We start from the raw sequence: 21,214 nt of genomic DNA on the forward strand, positions 1-21,214 counted from the left end.
TTATTCACTCAGCAAACATCTCCTGACAGCTGCTGTGTGCAAAGCTCAGTGCGAAGTCTGCTGGCACAGGTGATCAACGTATGTATTGATGTGGACAGTTAGAAGAGCCTGCGCAAGTGTGCACACAGACACATACGTATATCAAGACTATTTCTTGTAAAGCCAAATTATGGAGCTATAATTTCCCAAATACAGCTGCTGAAATCCTATCAAGCAAGCAACCTGAAATTTCTCAAACAGAAAGACCTCACTATGTCATTGAATTTATCAGTAGGGTCTTACAGAGAGCTTATGATGTTTGGGAGGTCCTATGCTAGGCCTCAGAGATATAAAAAGAAAGCAAGGTATACCTGCCCTCAAAGATTTTCCAATCTAGATAGGGAAAGAAAAAGAAGATAAAATATACATTAAGTTTAATGTGCTTGTCACAGAACAAGCATTTCCACCTTCTGTCATGGGACAGAAGAAAGAATAACAAACTCCTTTACAAGGAGAAGCTGGGTCTCAGAAAGAAGCAGCCTTTGAACTGACTCTCTTGAGGAGCTGGTACACTGTTTTATCAGGAGCAAACAAGGGGCAAGAGGAACAAGGAAAGGACAGAAGCCTGACCATCTGTAGCAGTAGTGAAAGCTCAATTTCAATGACTGGAACTGAAGACACACTAAGGTGGAGAGACAGGAGAGTGGTAGCGGGGTGGGGGGTGGGAGGGAGCTGAAAAGTCAGATGTCATCCCACAGGAATGAAGAACAGAAGACAATTTTAAACTTGGGATTTAGTTTCGGAAGTGCAGCACCATTATATCTAAGGCACTGTGGAGAACAGGTTATTGTGTCGTTCAAATGCTGCTTTCCGTACCTTTTCCCCTCCCCCACATCTGGTTGCAATCCTCTTTCTGAGAATTTCCTGTGGAAATGTGTAAACACGGTTCCCCAATTGTCTCCTGAAATGCCAATAAAGCAGCTTACAGCTAATTGCTGAGCAGGGGAAAGAATAGGGCTAGACTTCCTCCCAGCCATGGGAGAAGGAGTTAGAGAAGAGAAAGTAGGGGATTCAGCCACAGGGAGATGTCCAGGAGGGACCAGGAGAGAGAGCTCAGCAAGAAAAGCCACAAAGTGCAAGAATCCCTGGGATGCTCGCTGGGAGTAAACCAATTAGCTAAGAGAGTTAAGAACAGAGTAAGAACTGCTCAGTTCTTGTGCTGTGAGGTTGTTATTAAACAAATATAAAAGAGTCTCAATTATTTGTGTAGTGGCTGGGTTAAGAGAGAAAATGAGAAACAAACACAGTTTTATAAAAATAACATTAACAGCCCTTGGTTCAAGCTCCAGCAATACACACAGATATGACAGAGAAATGGAGAGAGAGACAGAGACAGCGAATGAGACTACACAATTAAAACCTTTTGTAACTAACTCCAAAGAGCCACACATGTGAATACTGGTGCTGGAATACATACACACACGCAGAGCATGCATCCCCTGCCTTGAAGGACCCACTGCAGACCAGTTAGTGTATGCACTTTGTGAAGGATTTGGGAGAAAGAGGCTGGATGCAGGGAGATTAACGACTAATAAGAAGATCAACACAATGTCAAGCAGCTCACACGAGGACATTACAGAAAGACAGGGTCAAGTAGAGGAGAGCTGGCATGGCCAAGAAAACCAGGCAGCCCTTGGCTACGCCTCCAAATCTGCCACTCTCCCAAGAAGCTTCAGGATTTCTGAGTTCAAGCTTCCTTTTCTACAAATGGTAATCCTAGAATTGTGTTTTCAAGGGTGCTAGGAAGACTAGAAATAATGAAGGCATAAAGCCTCATTTTGTGTTTAGCTCAATACATTTAGAGATCATTATCAGTGAACAAGAGCATATCACCAGGTGTTTAAGAGAAGATAAAAGAGGGACTTCATGGTTAATTGGCCATGAAAAATGAGGGAGGAAGGAAGAATTAGGTATGAGTTCAGCCTCTAGTGGTCAGTGGATGCTGGGTCCAGCCAGCTTCCTCTCTGCATTTAGCCTGAGCCTGCACCGGAGGAAGGCAGTGAGTGCTCTCTTCTGTGGCCTCATACTTGATTTCACATCAAGCCAGGACCTCACTACTTATGTTCTCCAATTCAAAATTAAGGGACGGCAGGAAATAGATGGCCAATGGGAATTATGTTCAAGCTCTTTAGTAGTTAATTTCAAGTCCAAATACCATGTATCAACCAGTTCTCTCTAAGACAACTAGTAAATGTTCTGTGTCTTCCCAAGTACTGGAAGAACCTAAGGAAAGATGGGGGTTGACTTGATGCATTAAAGTGTCAAATTTTTAAATGCTAGGCTGACTGTGAACCTCACCTCAGTGTACATGTCAACAAAAAGGTACTACTCCAGAGGCCTGTATACATTTTTTCTTCTTTTTTGCCTTTAGGCTTTGTATAACAGGCAAGAACAGAAATACTTCAAGTCTTTCAGAAGACTCTTTTCCCGCCAAGTAAGTGGTACCGATTTCTAAAAAAACTCATTTTATGAATTTTCTATTACAACATCCATGTGTGTGGAAATTCATTTTATGCATTATATTTTATTATAGTAGTGTTGGCTAAAACGCCAGTGTTCATAGACAGGAAATGACCAAAAATAAACTGGTTTCACTGCATGCATCCAATGTAAGCAAAGGAAACATTACACCTAGTATTTTGCCATTCCTGCTGGGCAAAAGTTCTCTGCATCGTTCACTGTAGATCTGTCCCACGTTCAGGGAACAGTAAAATCATTAATGGAATCTAGCAAAGTGTTAAAGAACGTCTTTCCTTTCTATAGCCATGATGTTTTCATGGACACTTGTTCCTATGCATTTAGTTATGTGCTCATAGGTTTAAGTCCATGGACACTGTACACAAGAATGACTTATCTTCTTTTTAGCATTATGAAATACTCAGGACTATCAATGATGGTTTAAAGTGGAAAACTCCTGTAGTACTTAAACACAAATTGGAACACTAAAGAAAAGACTTTGTGGTTCTCTAGACTGGCTTTCCGCCTTTAGGAAGAAGGCTCACACAGGCAAGTGTTAGTTTATTTACAAAGAATGTAGGAATACAATCTCCAACATTTAAAATGCTTTACCCTGTACTCTCGGGAAACAGCAGATAGGAATGCGCACACATGTCTAAATCTTTTCCCTCCAAGGCGTCATTCAGAAATGTAAATGCAGAATGACTGGGCAGGGATAAAGTCCCGTGACTAGATGTGGAAGGACTGCCGATTGCAGGGCATTCAGCAAGCTTCAGGAGGCTGGAGAGTGACCACTGTCCAGTGCTGCCAAGGGAACAAACCATTGCCTTGACTCTGCAGTGGGAATAAGAATAAAGATGGCAGGCACTCTGCTAAGAGAGCTTTTAGAGGGGCAGGGACGAATAGTGTGGCAGTGAGAAGGGAGACGACACAGGAGTAGCTGAAGTTCTGAAGGACTGGGCTCGGGGACTGAACTCAGGGGAAGAGCTCTCACGGAGAACAGTGGTGCCTTGGGTTAGTTCCCAGCACTCAGTGAGGAAGAAAGAAAATCCCACCTATTCCCACTGTTAAGAAAACATTCAAATAGATCCCAACAGGGAAAGGAAAGAGCATTCTGAATTCAACATTAGCGTAAGCGGTTGTTCTCAGAGAAGGAAATGAAAAATCAGTGCTAACCTCCATCACACAAACCAATCTGAGGTGCAATGAAGACCAAACTCCAAACATTCATTAAAAAATGGGGACAAGATTTTTATCTTTTCTTTCTTATGCAACATCTAAATGGGCAAGCCATAAAGGAAAAGGTAGACATTCTGGTGGCCTTGTCTACACATGGCATGTAAAGTCTCCGACACGTACAAGCTTCCCAAGCTGAACAGTAGAGAATAAGAAAAAAATTACCAGAGCGACAGCTGAGGAATTTTACCCACACCCCAACCTCCTATCATTTTACCACTTAAGAAGCTGAAAGGATGAAAAGAAATATGAGAAATAGAGAGAATATGAGAACAAAATAAAATACCAGAAAAAAAGTCACAGTCTACTAATGACATGATAGAACAATAAAGTACAAAGGACAGGACGAGTCTGGGTTGGTCATGGAGAGAGCAGACTCAGTGCAGCTCTATTGAAGACACAGAAGAGAAACTTTTGACTACAGAACAGGTGCATTTCTTTCAGCTTTAAAAGCAGGGTGCAACATGAAATTCCAGATTAAAACAATTTGTGTAAGAGGAGAATGGCTCAGGTATGAAGCAGACCACAATGTGGGAAGGGTTGAGCAGATTTTGAGGTATGATGCAAAGAGGGTGTCTGAATTTTATGTTGGGCTCTTCTGAGTGACCAGGGGAGCAGAAGGCATCCGAGTACATACCTCAACTCTGAAATCTAAAACCACATGTCCTATAGACACTTCAGCTCCACCAAATGGTTTTCAAGGTTTTAGTGCTATCTGCTGAGAAGCCTTAGGCTTGCAGAACAGATGTAAATGTTCTTGATCATGCAATGCAGCGGTGTAGACACTCTCACTGGAGTCCTAGAGGGAGGAAGCATGTAGAGTAGAAGCTAGATTGCTGACTCCAGTCTTCCACAAAGCAGCACACCAGGAAGAGCAAGCAGTTCAGGGTTCTCGGAATTCTGACATCTAAAAGTGACCACAACCAGAAGAACACTCAACGAACAACAGCAAATGGTCTGCCAAATTTCAGGGAGACGGGCTGGCATCCTCCATCCCGTTGATGTTCTTCCTGCCACAGCTTGTTGCTGGTCCTGAAGGTGGCAGCCATATTCCTGGGGCAGGCTGCAGGCACCCAGGGGCCACAGGACAGACCACAGTCCCCAAAACTGTGGCGATGTTTTCCTGTGTCTGGCTTTGACCCTTCGGAGGTCTGCCCTTGTTGAGCTTGACTAGAAGCTTCCTGGGTCTAAGGCAGCCTTGGGGTGGCATTTGTCCAAAGCGTGTTCACTGCTGAGGATCGGAACTGGCTTCGTGTATGCTAGCAAGCGCTCTCCCACATCCCACACCCCAACCTCCTATCATTTACTTTTCTTTAATTCTGAGACAAAGACTCAATAAGTTGCCCGGGCTAGTCTTAAACTTACTCTAAAGCTCAGGCTGGCCTTGAACTTGTGACCCGCTGGCATCAGCATCCCACATCGTTGGGACTTTGGCACCAGGCCTGGCTGTCAGAAATATTTGAAGGTGCCTGTAGCTGTCACACGAGTATAGCATAGCAGATGCAGCAAGCAACACACTCCCCAAAAGGCCTAAGACAGAAAAGGCTGGAAAGGGAGGTGCACGGAGGAGGAAGGGAGCTGGCAGATGCTCCCTTGAGCCAAGGGGTCTAGAAGGCTGTACGCATGGACAAACGGCCCCACAGGCTGCACTCAGTCACCTACACTTCTCCCCTACAAAAATAACAAACGCGGGAGGGCTATTCCAGCAGGGCAATGGTACAGCCAGATTCACACTTCTCTCTTGACTTTTTACTTTCACCTTTTACGTTTTTAAGAAAATTATTCCTCAAAACTAATTATGTGTGAAATGGCCTCCCATGTCCATTCTAAATTCAACTCTAGAAATGCCAGGAGCAAGATAGCGTGCCCCTGCATACCCTGTTTCCTCTGGAAATTCGGAGATGGTGCTTCCGTCAATCTGACAGGGTTCCTGAGGAGGAGATGCGGCGTCCTTTCTGTCTTGAGTGGCGTCAGTACTGGCTGCTCGTTGCTGCAAGTCCCACTTCCGAGCAACATTGTTAATCGTTAGCCTTTTCTTTTCCTATGGAAAGTCAATGGAACAACAGTTATACAGTGCTTATTTGGAAGAGAGAAGCACCAGCTTTCGGTAATTTCCAAAGACGACTCCTTGCAGGTAAACAACCAACACAACTTCTAAAGCAAGCCCATAAGCCTGTGTTCACCCTGTGTTCAAATCTCAGTAGCAATGTCAGCCTGCATGGAAAACTGTCTATAAGATGAATACTTCCTGCTCCGAACAGTGGGTTATAGATTTATTTCACTAACTGAAACTCTGACTTGGCAAAGTTATATGCTTCTATCCTTAAACAAAGCAAGGAAAAAAAACCACCTTCATCTTTTACTCAATGATAAGGGAGAGAGAAAAAAAAAAACAGGGATTTATTTGTGTTTCATATTTCATGGTATATCTTGCTTTAAAAATATTTATTTTTTTATTAATGTTCATGTGGGCAGGGGTTGTCCAGGGAGTCCAGAAGAGAGCATCAGTTCCCTTGGAACCGGACTTAAAGTGATTATGAACCCCCAAACATGGTGCTGGGGACCAAACTCAGGTCCTCTGCAAGACAGCCAGAGGTTTAGCTGCTGAGCCATCTCTCCAGCCCTACGTATAAGGATGAAAGAAATATTACGTAGGCTACTAGAAGAAGCTCTATTTAGTAATTTTTTTTTCTTGATAACTACTATTATTCTAGAAGAAAGGAAAGATGAGTTAATTACACCAATGGATGCCTCAGGCAGTGGTTCTCAAGTTTAGGGTGCCTCAACTAACCTGGGGGGTTTAAAAACGGATGCTGAAGCTGGCTACTCTGACGGAGTACTTGGAGGGCTCAGGAGTCTGCCCCTCTAACAAGCTCCAGTACTGCTCACACACGGAGAACACTGAAAACCAGCTGTCTCATAGAAGCCCGCTGAGAAAAGGAGATGTAAGCCTGAAGAAGCCGTGTTCCATTAACATGTCTATTCTGTGGAGTTCCAGCTTAGAGTGACTGGGTGAAGGATTCCTATTCTGGTACTATCACCATTATCAAAAAGTAATACTTCATTATTTTATTGATTTCATGTGTGTGGGTGTTTTGTTTGCACCACGTGGGTGCAGCGTCCATGGAGGCCAGAAGAGGGTGTCAGGTCCCCTGAAGTGGAGCTACAGACAGTTCTGAACTGCCATGTCAGGGCTGGGAACTGAACCAGTGTCTCTGCAGTGCAGCCATGTCTGCAGCTCTTATTTTTATTACATTTTGTAGTGTGTGTGTGTGTGTGTGTGTGTGTGTGATTTCTTGGTGCTAAACTCAGGCTGTCAAGATTGATGGCCAAACCTTTACTGGCCGAGTTGCCTTGCTGGCCTCAAAGTTACCATTTTACATTGCTAGAGGTCAGTTAGAGCAGAATGCTGAAAAGAGCATTTTTCTCTTTCATTCAAAATTTGCCCATGAACGACCCCTTCCCAGAAAGGGGATTATAGGGTTAGGAGGCTTCTTTCCCACTGCCTCAGCCCCTGTATAAATGAAAGCAAGCTTTTCTTTTCTTTTTTTTTTTTTAAAGTACATAAGACATATATAGTCATAGTCAAACTATATATGGGTTTCATAAAGGTTTTTTTTTTATTTTATTTTTTTCTTATCAGTTACATTTTATTAACTTTGTATCCCAGCTGTAACCTGCTCCCTCATTCCCTCCCAATCCCACCCTCCCTCCCTCATCTCCACCGTGCCCCTTTCCAAGTCCACTGATGGGGGGGACCTCCTCCCCATTCATCTGATCCTGTTTTATCTTCAGGACTGGCTGCAAAGTAGCCTTTTCAAAACTCTATTTCTAGGTTTAGAAATTTTCTAGGCCCAAGTTCTTTGCTCTGCAGTTTATTCTTTCAAATTTCTGTGCAGTTTAGAGCACTGAAAACCCTCTGCGTGTATCTCTGAAATGACTGACATTTTGTGTGTACCATTCATTCTTGTACACAGCAATTAGAATCCTGCTATTCTACTAAAACACTATTTCCCTAATCTAGAATTAAAAACAAAATTAAACAAAACTTACTGTATGGACTTCAATTTCAGTTATTTGCTGATGGCTATGCCAACCCAAGCCCTAATCTAAACAATGTAGTTATTTCTACCTAGTAGCAAGACCATTGGCTCCAAACATTTGGCTTCTTAGCTGGCAAAAAAAAAATCATAATGAGACAGATATAACTGTTTAAAAAGTCATAGTATATCTTCCCACTGCGTGGTATATTAATAAATGTGTGAAAGATGTTCTTTGAAAATGCAAACACTTTCTCATGCCCAAAGTGGAGCCTCCTTTCCTTAGGCTGTTAAAAGCTGCTTGGTACAAGACGGCCTGAATAGGTGATTTTGTTGGAGTCTAGATAAGGACAAGAGTACAGTAAGTCACGAGTCTATTCTGAGGTCACGTGGGCATGCCTGGTTGGCAGGGAGCACAGGAGGGCTCAAGATGCCTATGGAGCAAGAAAAAAAAGGAGCTGGATCATGGCTCTGCAAGACCAAAAGGGTGCCTGAGAGAGCTCTGACAGCCAGCTGTGCCTGTAATCACTTAGGAGGCTGCAAGTTGCAGGTGAATGCAGAAGTGGTAAATACGTGGGGGCGAAGTCCATTTTCTCCATTTGAGTCTATTCTTCACTTTCCAGGCAGGACCTCGTCAGTGTCTGTCACAGCGATCACTTTGCTTCATCTCAAAGGCGGAATGTGAAAGGAATATGGATGCTGCTGAAGAAACAGGCCTCACACACCTGGGCTCCTTCCCACCTGGCTTCCCTCACCTCCATGGTCAGTACATGCCACTGCGGGGCACAGCTTTAGAGGTGCGGAAGCTCTGTTCTGAAGCTTCCCCACTCAGGGGCCAGATCTGGGCCTGCTGATACCAATACTTCTCTTACCAAAACCAAAAAGCTAAACAATCTTCATAATCAATCAGAACTCCAAGACTTCACCAATCTGCTGTGTTCTAAACTTGCCACTAAAGCTTTCCAAATACTCCTTGAATGCTCACTAAAATTTGTGGCATATTTCCCCAAATACTTATGGAAAAAATCAGCTGAATTGGGGAGTGGGGGCCAGTACTGAGGTAGACTTTCAGTTGGACAGGAAGGACAGCCTAGTGCCAGGCTCTCCTCACACTGGTAGGCTGCCAGACTTCTAGCTAACTCATCAACAATTTCCATGTTTGTCCTTCTTGCCATGCTCTGGGTCTATCACACAGGAGGGCTCCACAGTCTTCACTGTGAATGTACATGCATGTTTGGGATCATGTAATAACTCACTCACATAGGGCTGGACAGCAGCAGCAGTGTGACAGGGAAGGCCACTCCCCTGCATGAGCAATCTGGAAAGGTTTGGCCACAGTGTGACCTGTCAATGGCTAATCTTGCTCCTATACATTTTTAAATATACCACTGTAGCTACATTTTTATAGACAAAATTATTTAAAATGTATTTTTTATCAACTCTTAGGGGTAGTCCAACATAAGAAAATTAAAATCCTGTTAGGTAATGAGTAAAGAAGAGTCTGTCAGGAGCGGGCTAAGGCCCACTGAATAACGGGATAGGAGATAACCACAAGAGCTGGGGAGGAGTCTGGAGGTCAGAGGTAACTGCAGGGAACAATCATGGACAGTCAGCACATTAGCTGGAGTGACTTTCAGATCTGTAGTCTTGATATGCAAGGTGCTGGGGACAGGTTTGGATGCTAATTTAGGAAGCTTTTTCTTTTTTCTTTTTTTTTTTTTTTTGAGACAGGGTTTCTTTGTGTAGCCTTGGTTGTCCTAGAGCTCACTCGGTAGATCGCTGGTCTCAAACTCACAGAGCTCTTCCTGCTTCTGCCTCCCAGGTGCTGGGATTACAGGCGTGCACCATCATAGAAACTGTTCATAGTGTAGAACAGTTCTGACAAAAGTATGCCCTTGTGCAGCCAGGACCCCTACCAAGCCACAGAACACAGCCGCCACTTTGGGGAACTAAGGACACATGGCTGTGTCTCTTCTGGTCACTTTGAATTTTTCATGTCACTTACCTAAGGGTGGAAAGTACTCTCAGGATGACAGCTAATTTAGAACCCAGTGTGACACAGCTAAGAGCTAGCCATTCTAACTTGTTTTTATCAAACTTTGTGATGATAACATCAAGTTTTTTAAGAGAAGTCACTACTCAGGAAAGTTGGTATCAAATATGCTTAGATTGCCTAGAACTACTTTAAAACAAATTTCCATTTCTGAATTCCTCAAGATTTTCAGCATTTCTGTATCAAGAGAACTAATGGAGAAACATTGTGGGTTTTAAAAGCTGCTATTAAAAACTCAAAGCAGAGCCCGTGAAAGCATATCTATAAGCGCGGTGGTCAACCATGGAGCTTTCCAAAGTGGCACACGAATGCCAGGCAATGCACAAAAGCCTCACTAGCACGAGCAATGCCAATTCCCTTTATGTTGACGCCACATCCCTTCTTTTACAATCCATCTTGCACACCTTGTATTAGGCAGCACTTTTGCACTCCCTAAGCTCAGGTCTATCCCCCACAGTAACCTCAGGAGTGTTTGCTACAAAAACACAAACTGAGTTTTGAAAGCCATGCTCCTGGCCAGTGTGGGGGTGTGTCTGTGCACAGTGGAGGCCACACTGTGGGCAGTACCTTCAGCAAGGACTGCTTGTGACTCTCCCTCTTCTTCTCCTCCTCTTTTTTGGCTACAACAGATGCCACACGTCTTTCTTCTTCCTAGGGAAAAGAAAAATGTTTTTTAGAGAAAGCATCCTGAGGTGTTCGCCGTATTGCAGTGAGATGTCAGCTGCATTGCAGTAAGGTGTTGGCCCCATTGCAGGAGATGAGTATCCAGGATGCAAAATTCAGAAAAGCATGGATATGAGAAAAGAGTAGCCCATAATACAAATCACTACCAACAGCAAATTATCTGAGTAAACAGGACAAAGAACTGTTTCTCCATCATGAAAGAAGAGAATAAGAAAAGCCCAAAACTCATGGTGCTTGTTCATCTACATGTTTAGCTATTTACCACTCCAGATGCCCACAGTGTCACTAAATGGTCGATGGAAATGGCAAATCGAGAAGCTGACATTCAAAGAGTAAGTCATGAGGAAACTGAATGAACCGAGCTGCAGAATCTCACTTCTACCCTTCCCCGCCCCTTTATTTCTTCCCTTTCAACCCCCTAACACTAGATAGAGGGGAGAGAGGGCAAAGTTATCCTTAGACTACTTCCTGCTGATTAGAGGCATCAAGTTCCTTGGAGCAAGTTTTATCTTCACCACCAGGATATTTAATTTCTTCTCTTCTCATTTTGAACGTCTCCTTGACAAACAGCAACCAACCACCAACAGCCAATAAAACAACCCCACCTCTCTGGACCCTAGCATTTATATGTGCTCTGAAAAGTTCCCAGAATTCCAAATGTCACACATGTGCAGAAACTATCAGCAGCTGCCAAAACCACGCCCTTGCTAGAGCACGAGGCAAATCACAGTCAGCTGCTGTGAGGAAGCCCTATAACTCCACACCTGGGAATAAAACAAAAACATTCCCATTAGTATTTCTGTGTTTTTTAAAAGAAACCAAAATCCTCACTACAGACAGAGATGACCATCCTGAAGTTACCTTGGTTATTTTCTGAGAAAACAAATACTCAAATAACTGTAGGGTATCATGACAGAGAGGCAGGTGGGTCTCATTACTACAGAACTTCTGGGAGCCAGTGCCATGCTGATGTACACGGAACACTAGAGAGTCATATGCAGACTCCCTTAGAGCAGAGGCCACATCAAAATGTCTCACTGTCATAGACACAAACCAGAAATACAACATCTTCATCAACAGCAGTAACAGCAGCCACAGAACTACACAGATCTCCTAGGAGCCTCACACAGGATTTTATACTTTTATTCTCCCGCAGTGCTTTGTCTGGGGTACTTAGGATTGTGATTTACTGGAAGGAAAAGGAGACTGAAAGAGACTGGGTAAGCTGCTAAGGAGTGGTGAAGCCTGCTGTCAAACTGCTCTCTGGTTCCAGCATGGCACTGTCGCTTATGATATTCTCTTTTGTTATTTCAAAATAAATTATTAGCTAAATACTGGGCAAGAATTTAAAATATGTAGAGTTTGATTTAAATAGAAGCCTAGAGATTTTAAGGCCTTATTTGATGGAACTGGATATGGGGATGATGGTTTAAAAAAAATTCTGTACTTAAAATTATAAAGTATATAATTACAATAACCCATAGTTTCCTAATTAGTTAAAATTAACAAGCACTCATGCAACTGGAACCCAAATTTCCTAAGCCACACTCAAGGAAACAGCAAGGTACACAGAGGCCACACTCAAGGCAGTAGAGAGGGTACGTGGGAAGCCACGCTCAGGGGAGCAGGAGGAGGACCACAGGGGAGCAGGAGGAAGACCACAGGGGAGCAGGACCACAGGGGAGCAGAAGGAGGACCACAGGGGAACAGGAGGTATGTGGAGGACCACAGGGGAGGAGGAGGAGGAGGACCACAGGGGAGCAGGAGGAGGACCAGGGGGAGCAGGAACAGGAGCAGGTGGAGGCACCCTCAGTGGGTGCACAGAAGGGTGCTCACCGTGATTCTCTTCATGTCTAGCTGGCGCAGCTGCATCATATTCTGCAGGACCGTGTGTTTGTACCATGACTCTTGAGCTATTGGGTTGCCATCAAAGGTGATGTCCGAGAGGGAAGTTGACTCAGCAAGGCAGGAAACACTGTCAAAGCTGCAGAAGAGAGGCACTGCATTATTCTCAGGCTTTTTAAATAATACTTCCAGTTTTTTGTTTTCCTTTTTCCAGACAGGGTTTCCCTATGCAACAATCTCTGGCTGTCCTGGACTTTGTAGACCAGGCTGGCCTTGAACTCACAGAGATCCACTTGCCTCTGCCTCCCTGAGTGCTGGAATTGCAGGTATGTGCCACCACAACCAGCCAATACTTCCAGGTTTTTTTTGTTTTGTTTTTGTTTTTTTAAATGAGATTTTGTTTTAGTTTTGGTGTTTTGAGATAGTCGTACTATTGGCTGGCCTAGAACTTACTTTCTAGGTACACTAGGCAGGCCTTGGTACAATGATCCTCTGCCTCTAAGTGCAGGCATGACAGCACGTGCCACCATGCACAGCACATTCAATAGATCCTTTAAAATACTAAGTTAGATGTACAGGAAAACGGAGAAGATACATCCTCTCCGCCCCTCTATCTACACTGTTAGTTAAATACGCGTGTGAGTATGTGTGAAAATATGTTTAGTGCTCCCTTAATGTCTGGCACTACAAGACTCTAGAAACTCACATATTCCTTGCCCCGTTCCTGAAACAGCCTTTCTCAACACGACAGTCCCTTACGTTAGGATCCGCCAAAAAGGTGGAAGGGAAATGTAGCTTCTTGCTACTGTGACGCTGCTTCTTTAGGCCTGTCTGCTAGAGAGGACACGTGTGTACACTGCCCCGGGCGCATGTGCATGCACATGCCTTAGCATGTCTCCGTATAGCCAGCTGTGACTACATCAACTTACACAAGTTCACACTGACGCCTCCGAATCTCATCCATTATCCACACGTCCTCCCCTCTCCCTGTCTGGAATGCCCCGCTCCAGCAGAGAGGAACCATATGTATAGGGCACTAAAAATTTTAAACGCGCCCAAAAATTATTGATCACATGGCTGTGCTTAAGTGTTATGGTGGCCGCCGTGTCCCTCCGTAGCTGGGGTCACCTCAAACATTTACAATGCAGTCAGAACTTATCAGTGTTTAAATGCTGCACACCTTGAGGGTCACTCTGTATGGCTCTAACACACCATGACTGTGACAAATGCACAGAGGCATGTGTTTACAACTCAAGTACTATAGGGAATAATTTTCTTAAGAAACTCCCCTGTGCTTTACCCGATCCCCCAAATTCCTGGTAAGCACTGATCTTTTACTCTCGGAGTTCTGCAATTTCCAGAATGCTGGGTGGCTGGAATCACGTACTATGATCTGCTCTTTCATTTGGCAATCCACCCGTGTCTTCTCATGGCTTCGTAGTGACTGAGCAATATTCCATCGCATGAGCTTATCACTTTCTTCACTCAACTACAGGAGGTGTCTCGGTTGACAGCTGGTGAAGCTGCTGTAAATCCTTGTCCACAGCTGTCTGTGTGGACATGTTTTAACCTCAGCTGGATCCAGGTCACACAGCTGCCTGGTTACACAGAGGATGGTCATCTGGCTGTGTGAGAAACTCCTCCAGCGCTATCAGCTCCCCGTCCCCGCCAGCATTTGGCACTCACTGGTGTCTCTGGAAGTTCCCCACTGCTGGGTGAACAGTTGTGTGGCCTCTTTTACTCTGCAGCTCCCCAGTGACAAGCGATTTGAACATTTCTCACATGCACAGTTGCCTGTTGTGTAAATTCATGGTGTTTTCAGAGCCTTTGCTTATTTTAAGTGGAGTCTTTGTTTTCTTACTGTTAAACTTTACAATTTAAAATATTTGCAAGTATTTACTATCTGTTTCTTTTAAAATTATATTTACTTATGTAGTGTATGTGTGATGTAAACATGTCATGACACACATGTGAATGTCAGGGGAAAACTTGTAAGAGCCAGTTTTCCCCTTCTACCATGTGGGTTCCAGGGATCAGCTCCGGCTCTCACAGGCCTTTACCGTGAAGCCAGCTTCCTGGCCCCTCTTCATTCTTAACAGTGCCTTTCACAGAGCAGTGGGGTTCGTTTTTAATGAGAGATAACTTAATAATTTCTTTCTTTTTTTTTCTTTCTTTGAATTCTGTTTGGTTTCTGAAGGATGTCTGGGTTTTCTTCTACAATTTATAGTTTTGAGAGTTTTACATTCAGGCTTACAACCCATTTGGAGTTAATTTACTGAAAGATCTAAATTCACATTTTCCCACATTGATGAACTGTCTATGTTTTGTTGACATTCATCTGGTTGTATCTGTGGCTATTTCCAGGCGTGTGCTCGGGCCCATTGATAAATGTGTCTACTCTTTCACCACTGCCCCGGGCCTTAAGTGCTGGGCCTTCAGAGCAAGTCTCTGTAACACAGCTTTGCAATGAGTCTAAACAGGTCAGAGTTCACTCTATGAATGACATGTGTCACTGACAAGAACATGAAGTATGGTCTTCCTCCCCATGAAAATGTGACATTGTATATAATCACAGGTAGATGACTGTCCTCAACTATTAGACTCCAAAATATGTATCAGTCCACACTCCCCCAGACACACTGAAGAGCCAACCTATGGCAGGGCTGCCCCTGTCAGCTATAAACTGTAAACCGAGTCACACTCCCAGCACCAGCCCACTTACGAATGTGCAGGCCCCTGTGTACTGCCATGGATCCTGCCTGTGCTGGTCAAGACGCCGCCCCCACTCCCCCCTGCCATGAGGATGTAAGAGAAGAATATTCCTCAGCTTAATTGGACTTTCTATCTACTCCAGTACCTAGACTGAAATAATTAGGTTCTAACTGAGACAGAAACTTCCTGTGTGGTCACGATGCTGTCAAGTACATCCCTGTCTCCCTCATCAAGCACTGTGAATAAAATCAGAGGACTCCCCACAGGCAATGAACTTGTGGTTCATGGAATCTCAGTTTCATGGTCAACTTCACTTAACTGTACGAAACAGAACTTAACAGGCTAGTGTGACTCTTCAAGCTCTGTCCTTCGGTATTACGCCAAGAGTCTGGGTATTGGCCCTTACATGTGAGATGTAGAAAACATCTTATGATATCTAGAAAACCACACACTGAGATTTTAAGATTTTTTTTTTGAAGATGGGAATAATCACTTCATAAATAGTACTCCAGGAAAATGCTTAATGAACGAGAGGTCATCAACACTCAACTCATACACTTATGCTGAAGAGTGCTGTTTCAGGATTTATGTTGACATTACACCTCTCATGAAGATAAATGAGATGCTACAATAGACATGCTACGATAGACAGCCATATGACAGTCACTCTCCTCCTCCTTTATTGCCACAGTCAGACAGTTCTTCATGTTTTGATCAGATTCAAAGTAAAAACATCCTGAGATTGTTTCAGCTCCTAGCTGTCATTTATCGATCTATAAGATGAATTCATAAACTGATGTGTGTCAAGGCATTTGAGACACGGCAGGATAATTACAGGAAGCATTTTAAAGAGGAGAAAACGGGAGTTTGAAAATCTAATCTAATAATGGCTTCAAGTATTAGTAGATTTGAATAAGCAGCTGCCACTCTGCCTTGATGCCCTTCCCCCAAACCAGTGACTGAGGAGTCCTCAGAGGGTTTTAAAAATGACGTGATGGGAGGAGATGGAGGAGTTGGGTAATGGAGGCAGTGCGGTGGTGGTGGTGAGGTGACCAGAGCTGTAGCTGAGAAGAATCACCATGTAGTAACGCTGTGTAGTGAATACAGGGAGGAAAAGGGTGAGAGTGGAAAGTTAGCTGTAAATTAGATTGCAGTAGGAGGTGAAAAGTTGTTAGGGCCTAGCGTAATAAAAACTATGGTAGTCGTTTAGAGAATAGAGAGCAGAGGATCTATGAAAAGATTGTGAATTGGCAGGGATTTGTAATCACTTGGATGTGATAGAGAATGCTGAATATCTAGGCTTCTCTCTTAAGTGACTAACTATAGTTATGGTTATAGGGCAGAAACACTATAAAAATTCATTAGACTAGTCTTTAAATGAGTATATTTTATTTCATGTAACTTATTTCTCAAAAAACTGATTCAGAAAAAATGAGATTACTTTGTAAGCAATACTCTGGATGAGATGATAGAACAAAGTCTAATTATTAAAAAACAAAAACAAAAACAAAAAATAACTTTCTGCTGATAAAAACTGACCTAGATAGGCGAGGCTCTGCTCCCTCCTCCCACTCTCAGGCTCTCAGTGAGGACTGGCGTGCTAGGCATGGGCTCCCACAAGACCCTGCTCAGGTGTCACTTCTACTCCCTGTGCTCTCAGGAGAGCAGGGAGCCTGCTTGCTCACCCATTGTGTCCATCCTGTCGCTAAACTTTCTCATCCTATTCTTAATAGTTGTGTAAAAGGTCATCTGCCACTCAAGAACTATTATGACCTGATGTGCATAACTAATCAGATAGATACACTAAAAAATGCAAACCGCATGCCAAGAATCAAAGAAAAGTGAGATGCCTTCATTTCACGATAGGTGGGTTCTACCTGTATTTTTATTCACTGTCTCCAGCTAGACTGCAGAGCCCACGGTTTGCTTCTTATTGCTGGTAATTTTAAAGTAACATTATCATCAACACGAAGGGTATATGAAAATGTCAGCTAACAAGCACTCTGCACCTCCTCTTAGTGTAAGTCCCCTCAGGTCTGTCTCTCAAGTAGCCCTCTGGGGTTGGTCTACCAGTTCTCAGTTGAAAGAATGGGTGGTGCCTCACACTGAACTGAAGGCTGTCTTCAACAAAGTTGAGCCTAAACTGTGTTTGTGTGGATAGGGAAGCTGTTACCGTGATCACTGCGCCACCCTTCAGATCTGAGATCTAGAGAGCGAGCTGCTCCACGCCTGCAACTCAGACACAACGGAAGACCGCAGGGCGAGGGCGGCTGTTCTTCTAGGCAGGTCCTGCCCTGACGCCAGGCCCAGCAGCTCCCGGACTGCAGCACTCAAGGACACACCTATGTTCTCACACACTCACACTCACGCATACTCTCCCACACTCATCCTCAGATATGCACACAGACATGAAGTCACTAGAAAGACCCAGAAAATGTGTGTAAGTATTAGAGCGTAAAGCATATTTAAAGAAAAAAGCATTACAGGAGTATGTGTTTGAACAGCTGGTTCACAGCTGTAAAAGGCAGAATCCACATTGGTGCCTCAGCGACAGGATGGACACAGTGGGTGAGCAAACAGGCTCCCCGCTCTCCTGAGAGCATGGGGAGTAGAAGTGACACCTGAGCAGGGTCATGTGGGAGCCCGTGCCTAGCACACCAGTCCTCACTGAGAGCAGGTGTCCCACACGGAGGAGGGAGCAGAGCCTTGCCTATCTAGGTCAGGCAGACAGATGGCTCTATGAGGTGAAAGAGACTGAAGTAGAGCACAGGAGGGGATATGGCGTGCATGGACACACACACACACACACACACACACACACACACACGGGGTGGGGGGAGTTGAATTTAGAGTGCTAGTGAATAGAAGGTCCTGCCATTAATGAAGATATGTGCTCACACCAGGATCTTCTGTCATCTTTCTGGCCAGCTCCCCTTCCCTGCTAACAAATTTCTTCCCTGCAGCAATCGCTCCGCAAGCTGACTCCAGCCCCTAGTTGCAAGACTGGGTGTTTTACACTGCCTGTTGGCCCTTGGCCAGGGTGACTGCTTCCGACTGCTCCCTGGCCTAATTAAGGACACCTGAAACCCTCTGCAGCAACGCCTCCCAAATGTGCCCTTGAGCTGCCAGGATCTCCAGAAAATGGCTACTGTGGTCCAGGAGGCCTCTGATGGGGCTTGGCCATCGGAACATCTATCAAGCTTCCCCGTGAGGTGAATGTTGACGGTTCAGAGAGTTTGAACATTCAGTTCTTCAGAAACTTCCTGCCAGACTGAATGTTCTTCACCACAGAGCCCTGAAGGGCACACTGGTACGCATGGAGCCAGCTTTCCTACAGCCTGCCACATTCATGCCTTCCACATGGGGTGTGGTGTGTTCTCTGTGACTCGATCATACAGTTGTAGGAAAGAAAACCCATACGTCCAATTTCTGCCATTCTCACCAATGCTCCCTGTGGTGTTTTACTCAAAGAAATGTCATCAACAACTGGCTGCAGTAAAAACAAGTTCCTTGAGAAAAGAAGTGGGGAAGAGACTGTGCTGAGCTGGGAAAGGGTACGGCAGAGGACACTGGCCACAGCTCTGGGCGAAGGTCAGCTTCCCTCTGTATCTTAGGGTTCTCCTGACTCAGCCCCTATGAAAACTGGGAGCACATTCGAGGTCCCTGTGCCAACAAAAGGCCAACAAACTGTGAAAAGTTTTATGAAAAAAAAAAAAGAATTTAAATATACATTTCTCAAAAGCATGTATGCAACCAGTCAACAGGCTCTCACACACACACACACACACACACACACACACACACACACACACACACATCATACTGAAATTCCAACTGAAAACACAGTGAGACACTATTTCACCATGTTTGTTAGAACAGCCACATCAAAACATGAGGGGAGGGTGTCAGCAAGGACACACATGTCCCCACAGGCTCCCGTTCTGAAGGTTGGGCCCCACTGCCCAGCAGGCCACTAGTGTTTCCTGAGGTTCACTGCCCCTGGCAGTTCTCTTGCTCTCTGCTTCCCAGTCTACTGTGACCTGAAGGGTCCCTGCCACACCAATGCTTCAGTAGTCTGGCTTCCTCACCACCGGGGCCCAAACCCTCAGAAGTCCTGAGCCTAAATGAATCTCTCCTTCCTTCATTTGTTTCTGTCAGATATTGTGGTCACAGTGATGGAAAAGCAGTACATGGAGAAGGGGAACCTTCGTATACTGTAGCATACTGTTGGCAGGACTAAGTCACCATAGCCAATATGGAAAACAGTGGGGAGCAGCTTAAAAGAAATGAGCTTCTCCGTGAGCATGAGCTCCTCCATGAGCACGCAATCCCCTTTTAGGTTTGTTTACTTGCTTTTGTGAGACAGAGTCTCTCTGCGTAACAGAGCCCTGGCTGTCCTGGACTCACTCTGTACACCAGGCTGGCCTGGAATTCACAGAAATCCACCTGCCTCTGTCTCCTAAGTGCTGGGATCACAGGCCTGTGCCACCATGCTTGGCTGAGCAACCCCATTTTCTATCCAGAGGAAATGAAATGACAATGTGAAGAGACATGCTGTCTCCAGGCCCAGGGTTACACTACTCACAGAAGGTACAATATGGAACCAACTTCAGCATCTATCGACAGCTGAATGGATAAAGAAACGTGGTGTGATTGACAATGCCCATGAGCAATATCTGAGGGTTGCCCTGTGCCATCCATGTGCATAAAGATGGTACATGTATGTATGTTCATGTATATACATGTGCACTCTTACATGCATGTGCGCAGGCACCTACACACCCAGACACGGAGGAAGAAGATGTGAGGTGTATATATACACAACACAATCCTAGTCCACCTCAGAAGGGAATCTTGTCCTTTGCAATAACAGGAATAAATCTAGAGGACATTGGACTGAGGGAAATAAGCCAGAGACAGAGGGACAAATCTATTTTCTCTCACTTATATGCGGAATCTCAAACAGCTGGCTTTATAAAAGCATTTAACAGAATGGAGATTACAAGGAGCTGGGGCAGGACCGGTGAGAGGAAGGGTTCTCAACAGATCCACCTTTCTGTTAGCAGGCGTGAGATCTGCGTACTGCATGCTGGTTCTGTTTAATAATACTGTAGCATATGTGTGAAAAGTGCAAATTGATCTGGTCATTCCATAAGATATGCAAATGGCCCACTTTCCTTTCTGTTGCTGTGATAAACACTGCTATCAAAAGAAATTTGGGGAGGAAAGGGTTTCTTTGGCCTATACTCTAGGAAAGTCAGGGCAGGATTCGAGGCAGGAACTGGAAGAAAGAGTTGAGGCAGAGGCCCCCCATGGCTGCTCAGCTTGCTCTTTGATACAGCCCAGGCCCACCTGCCCAGGGATGGCGCCGTGCACAGTGGGTTCAATCCTCCTACATCAAATAGCAATTAAGAAAATGCCCCACAGACATGCACATAGGCCAACCTAATGGAGGTAATGCCTCAGCTGAGAGTCCTTCCTGGGTGTGTGAGTTGACATGAAGCTAATTATGACAGAATGTCTCTACATCTCAAGTTGCACACCATAAACATGTATGCTTTTATAAAATAAAAAGTATTTTTTAAACACCAAAACAGTTCTCAGAGATTAGCTGAAAGTTTTGAGCCATCCTTACAGAATTTGGCATTTATAATTAGGTCACTGGCATAGCTTTTCATGCACTCAGGATAAACAAGGCTGTTAGATTTCCCTTCAATGCAAGAATCCAGAAGTTCCTTCACCTACTGTATTTGCACACAAGGGAGTTCATGCATATGCATGCCTGTGTGTGTGTGTGTGTGTGCGTGCGTGTGTGTGTGTGTGTGTGTGTGCGCGCATGTGTGTGTGTGCGCGTGTGCGTGCACACGCACGCACACACACACACATGTTGTGTTTTGAGACACGGTCTCTCTACATAGCCCTTGCTAGCTCGGAACTCAGTTTGTAGACCAAACTGACCAAAACTCATAAAGATCCAGTTTCCTCTGCCTCTCCAATGCTGGGGTTAAAGGTGTGCTCCCCTAAGACCATCTAGCATGAAAGCATTTTAAAGGAGAAAATAGTGCTCCCTCTTTTAACCAAGTCAAGTACTCCACAAGGTTGGGTAATTATTTTCCTTCCTGGACAGGTCAGGTTTCTGCGCCACATG

General features: G+C 44.6%; 1 protein-coding gene across 7 annotated transcripts in view; it reads right to left on the reverse strand.

Moving 5' to 3' along the window:
• Window positions 1-21,214, reverse strand: part of Lrrc49 (leucine rich repeat containing 49) — a 97,475-nt gene that overhangs the window by 21,607 nt on the left and 54,654 nt on the right. For all 7 annotated transcript variants that reach the window (XM_021641543.2, XM_021641544.2, XM_021641545.2 and 4 more), the window contains 3 exons: window positions 12,346-12,493; window positions 10,393-10,476; window positions 5,610-5,773 (listed from right to left, as the gene is read on the reverse strand). In XM_021641543.2, coding sequence (XP_021497218.1) covers window positions 5,610-5,773; window positions 10,393-10,476; window positions 12,346-12,493 — 396 coding nt within the window. The remainder of the gene's footprint in view (window positions 1-5,609; window positions 5,774-10,392; window positions 10,477-12,345; window positions 12,494-21,214) is intronic.

The sequence above is a fragment of the Meriones unguiculatus genome, chromosome 1 (assembly GCF_030254825.1).
Source record: "Meriones unguiculatus strain TT.TT164.6M chromosome 1, Bangor_MerUng_6.1, whole genome shotgun sequence".
Classification (NCBI taxonomy): domain Eukaryota; kingdom Metazoa; phylum Chordata; class Mammalia; order Rodentia; family Muridae; genus Meriones; species Meriones unguiculatus.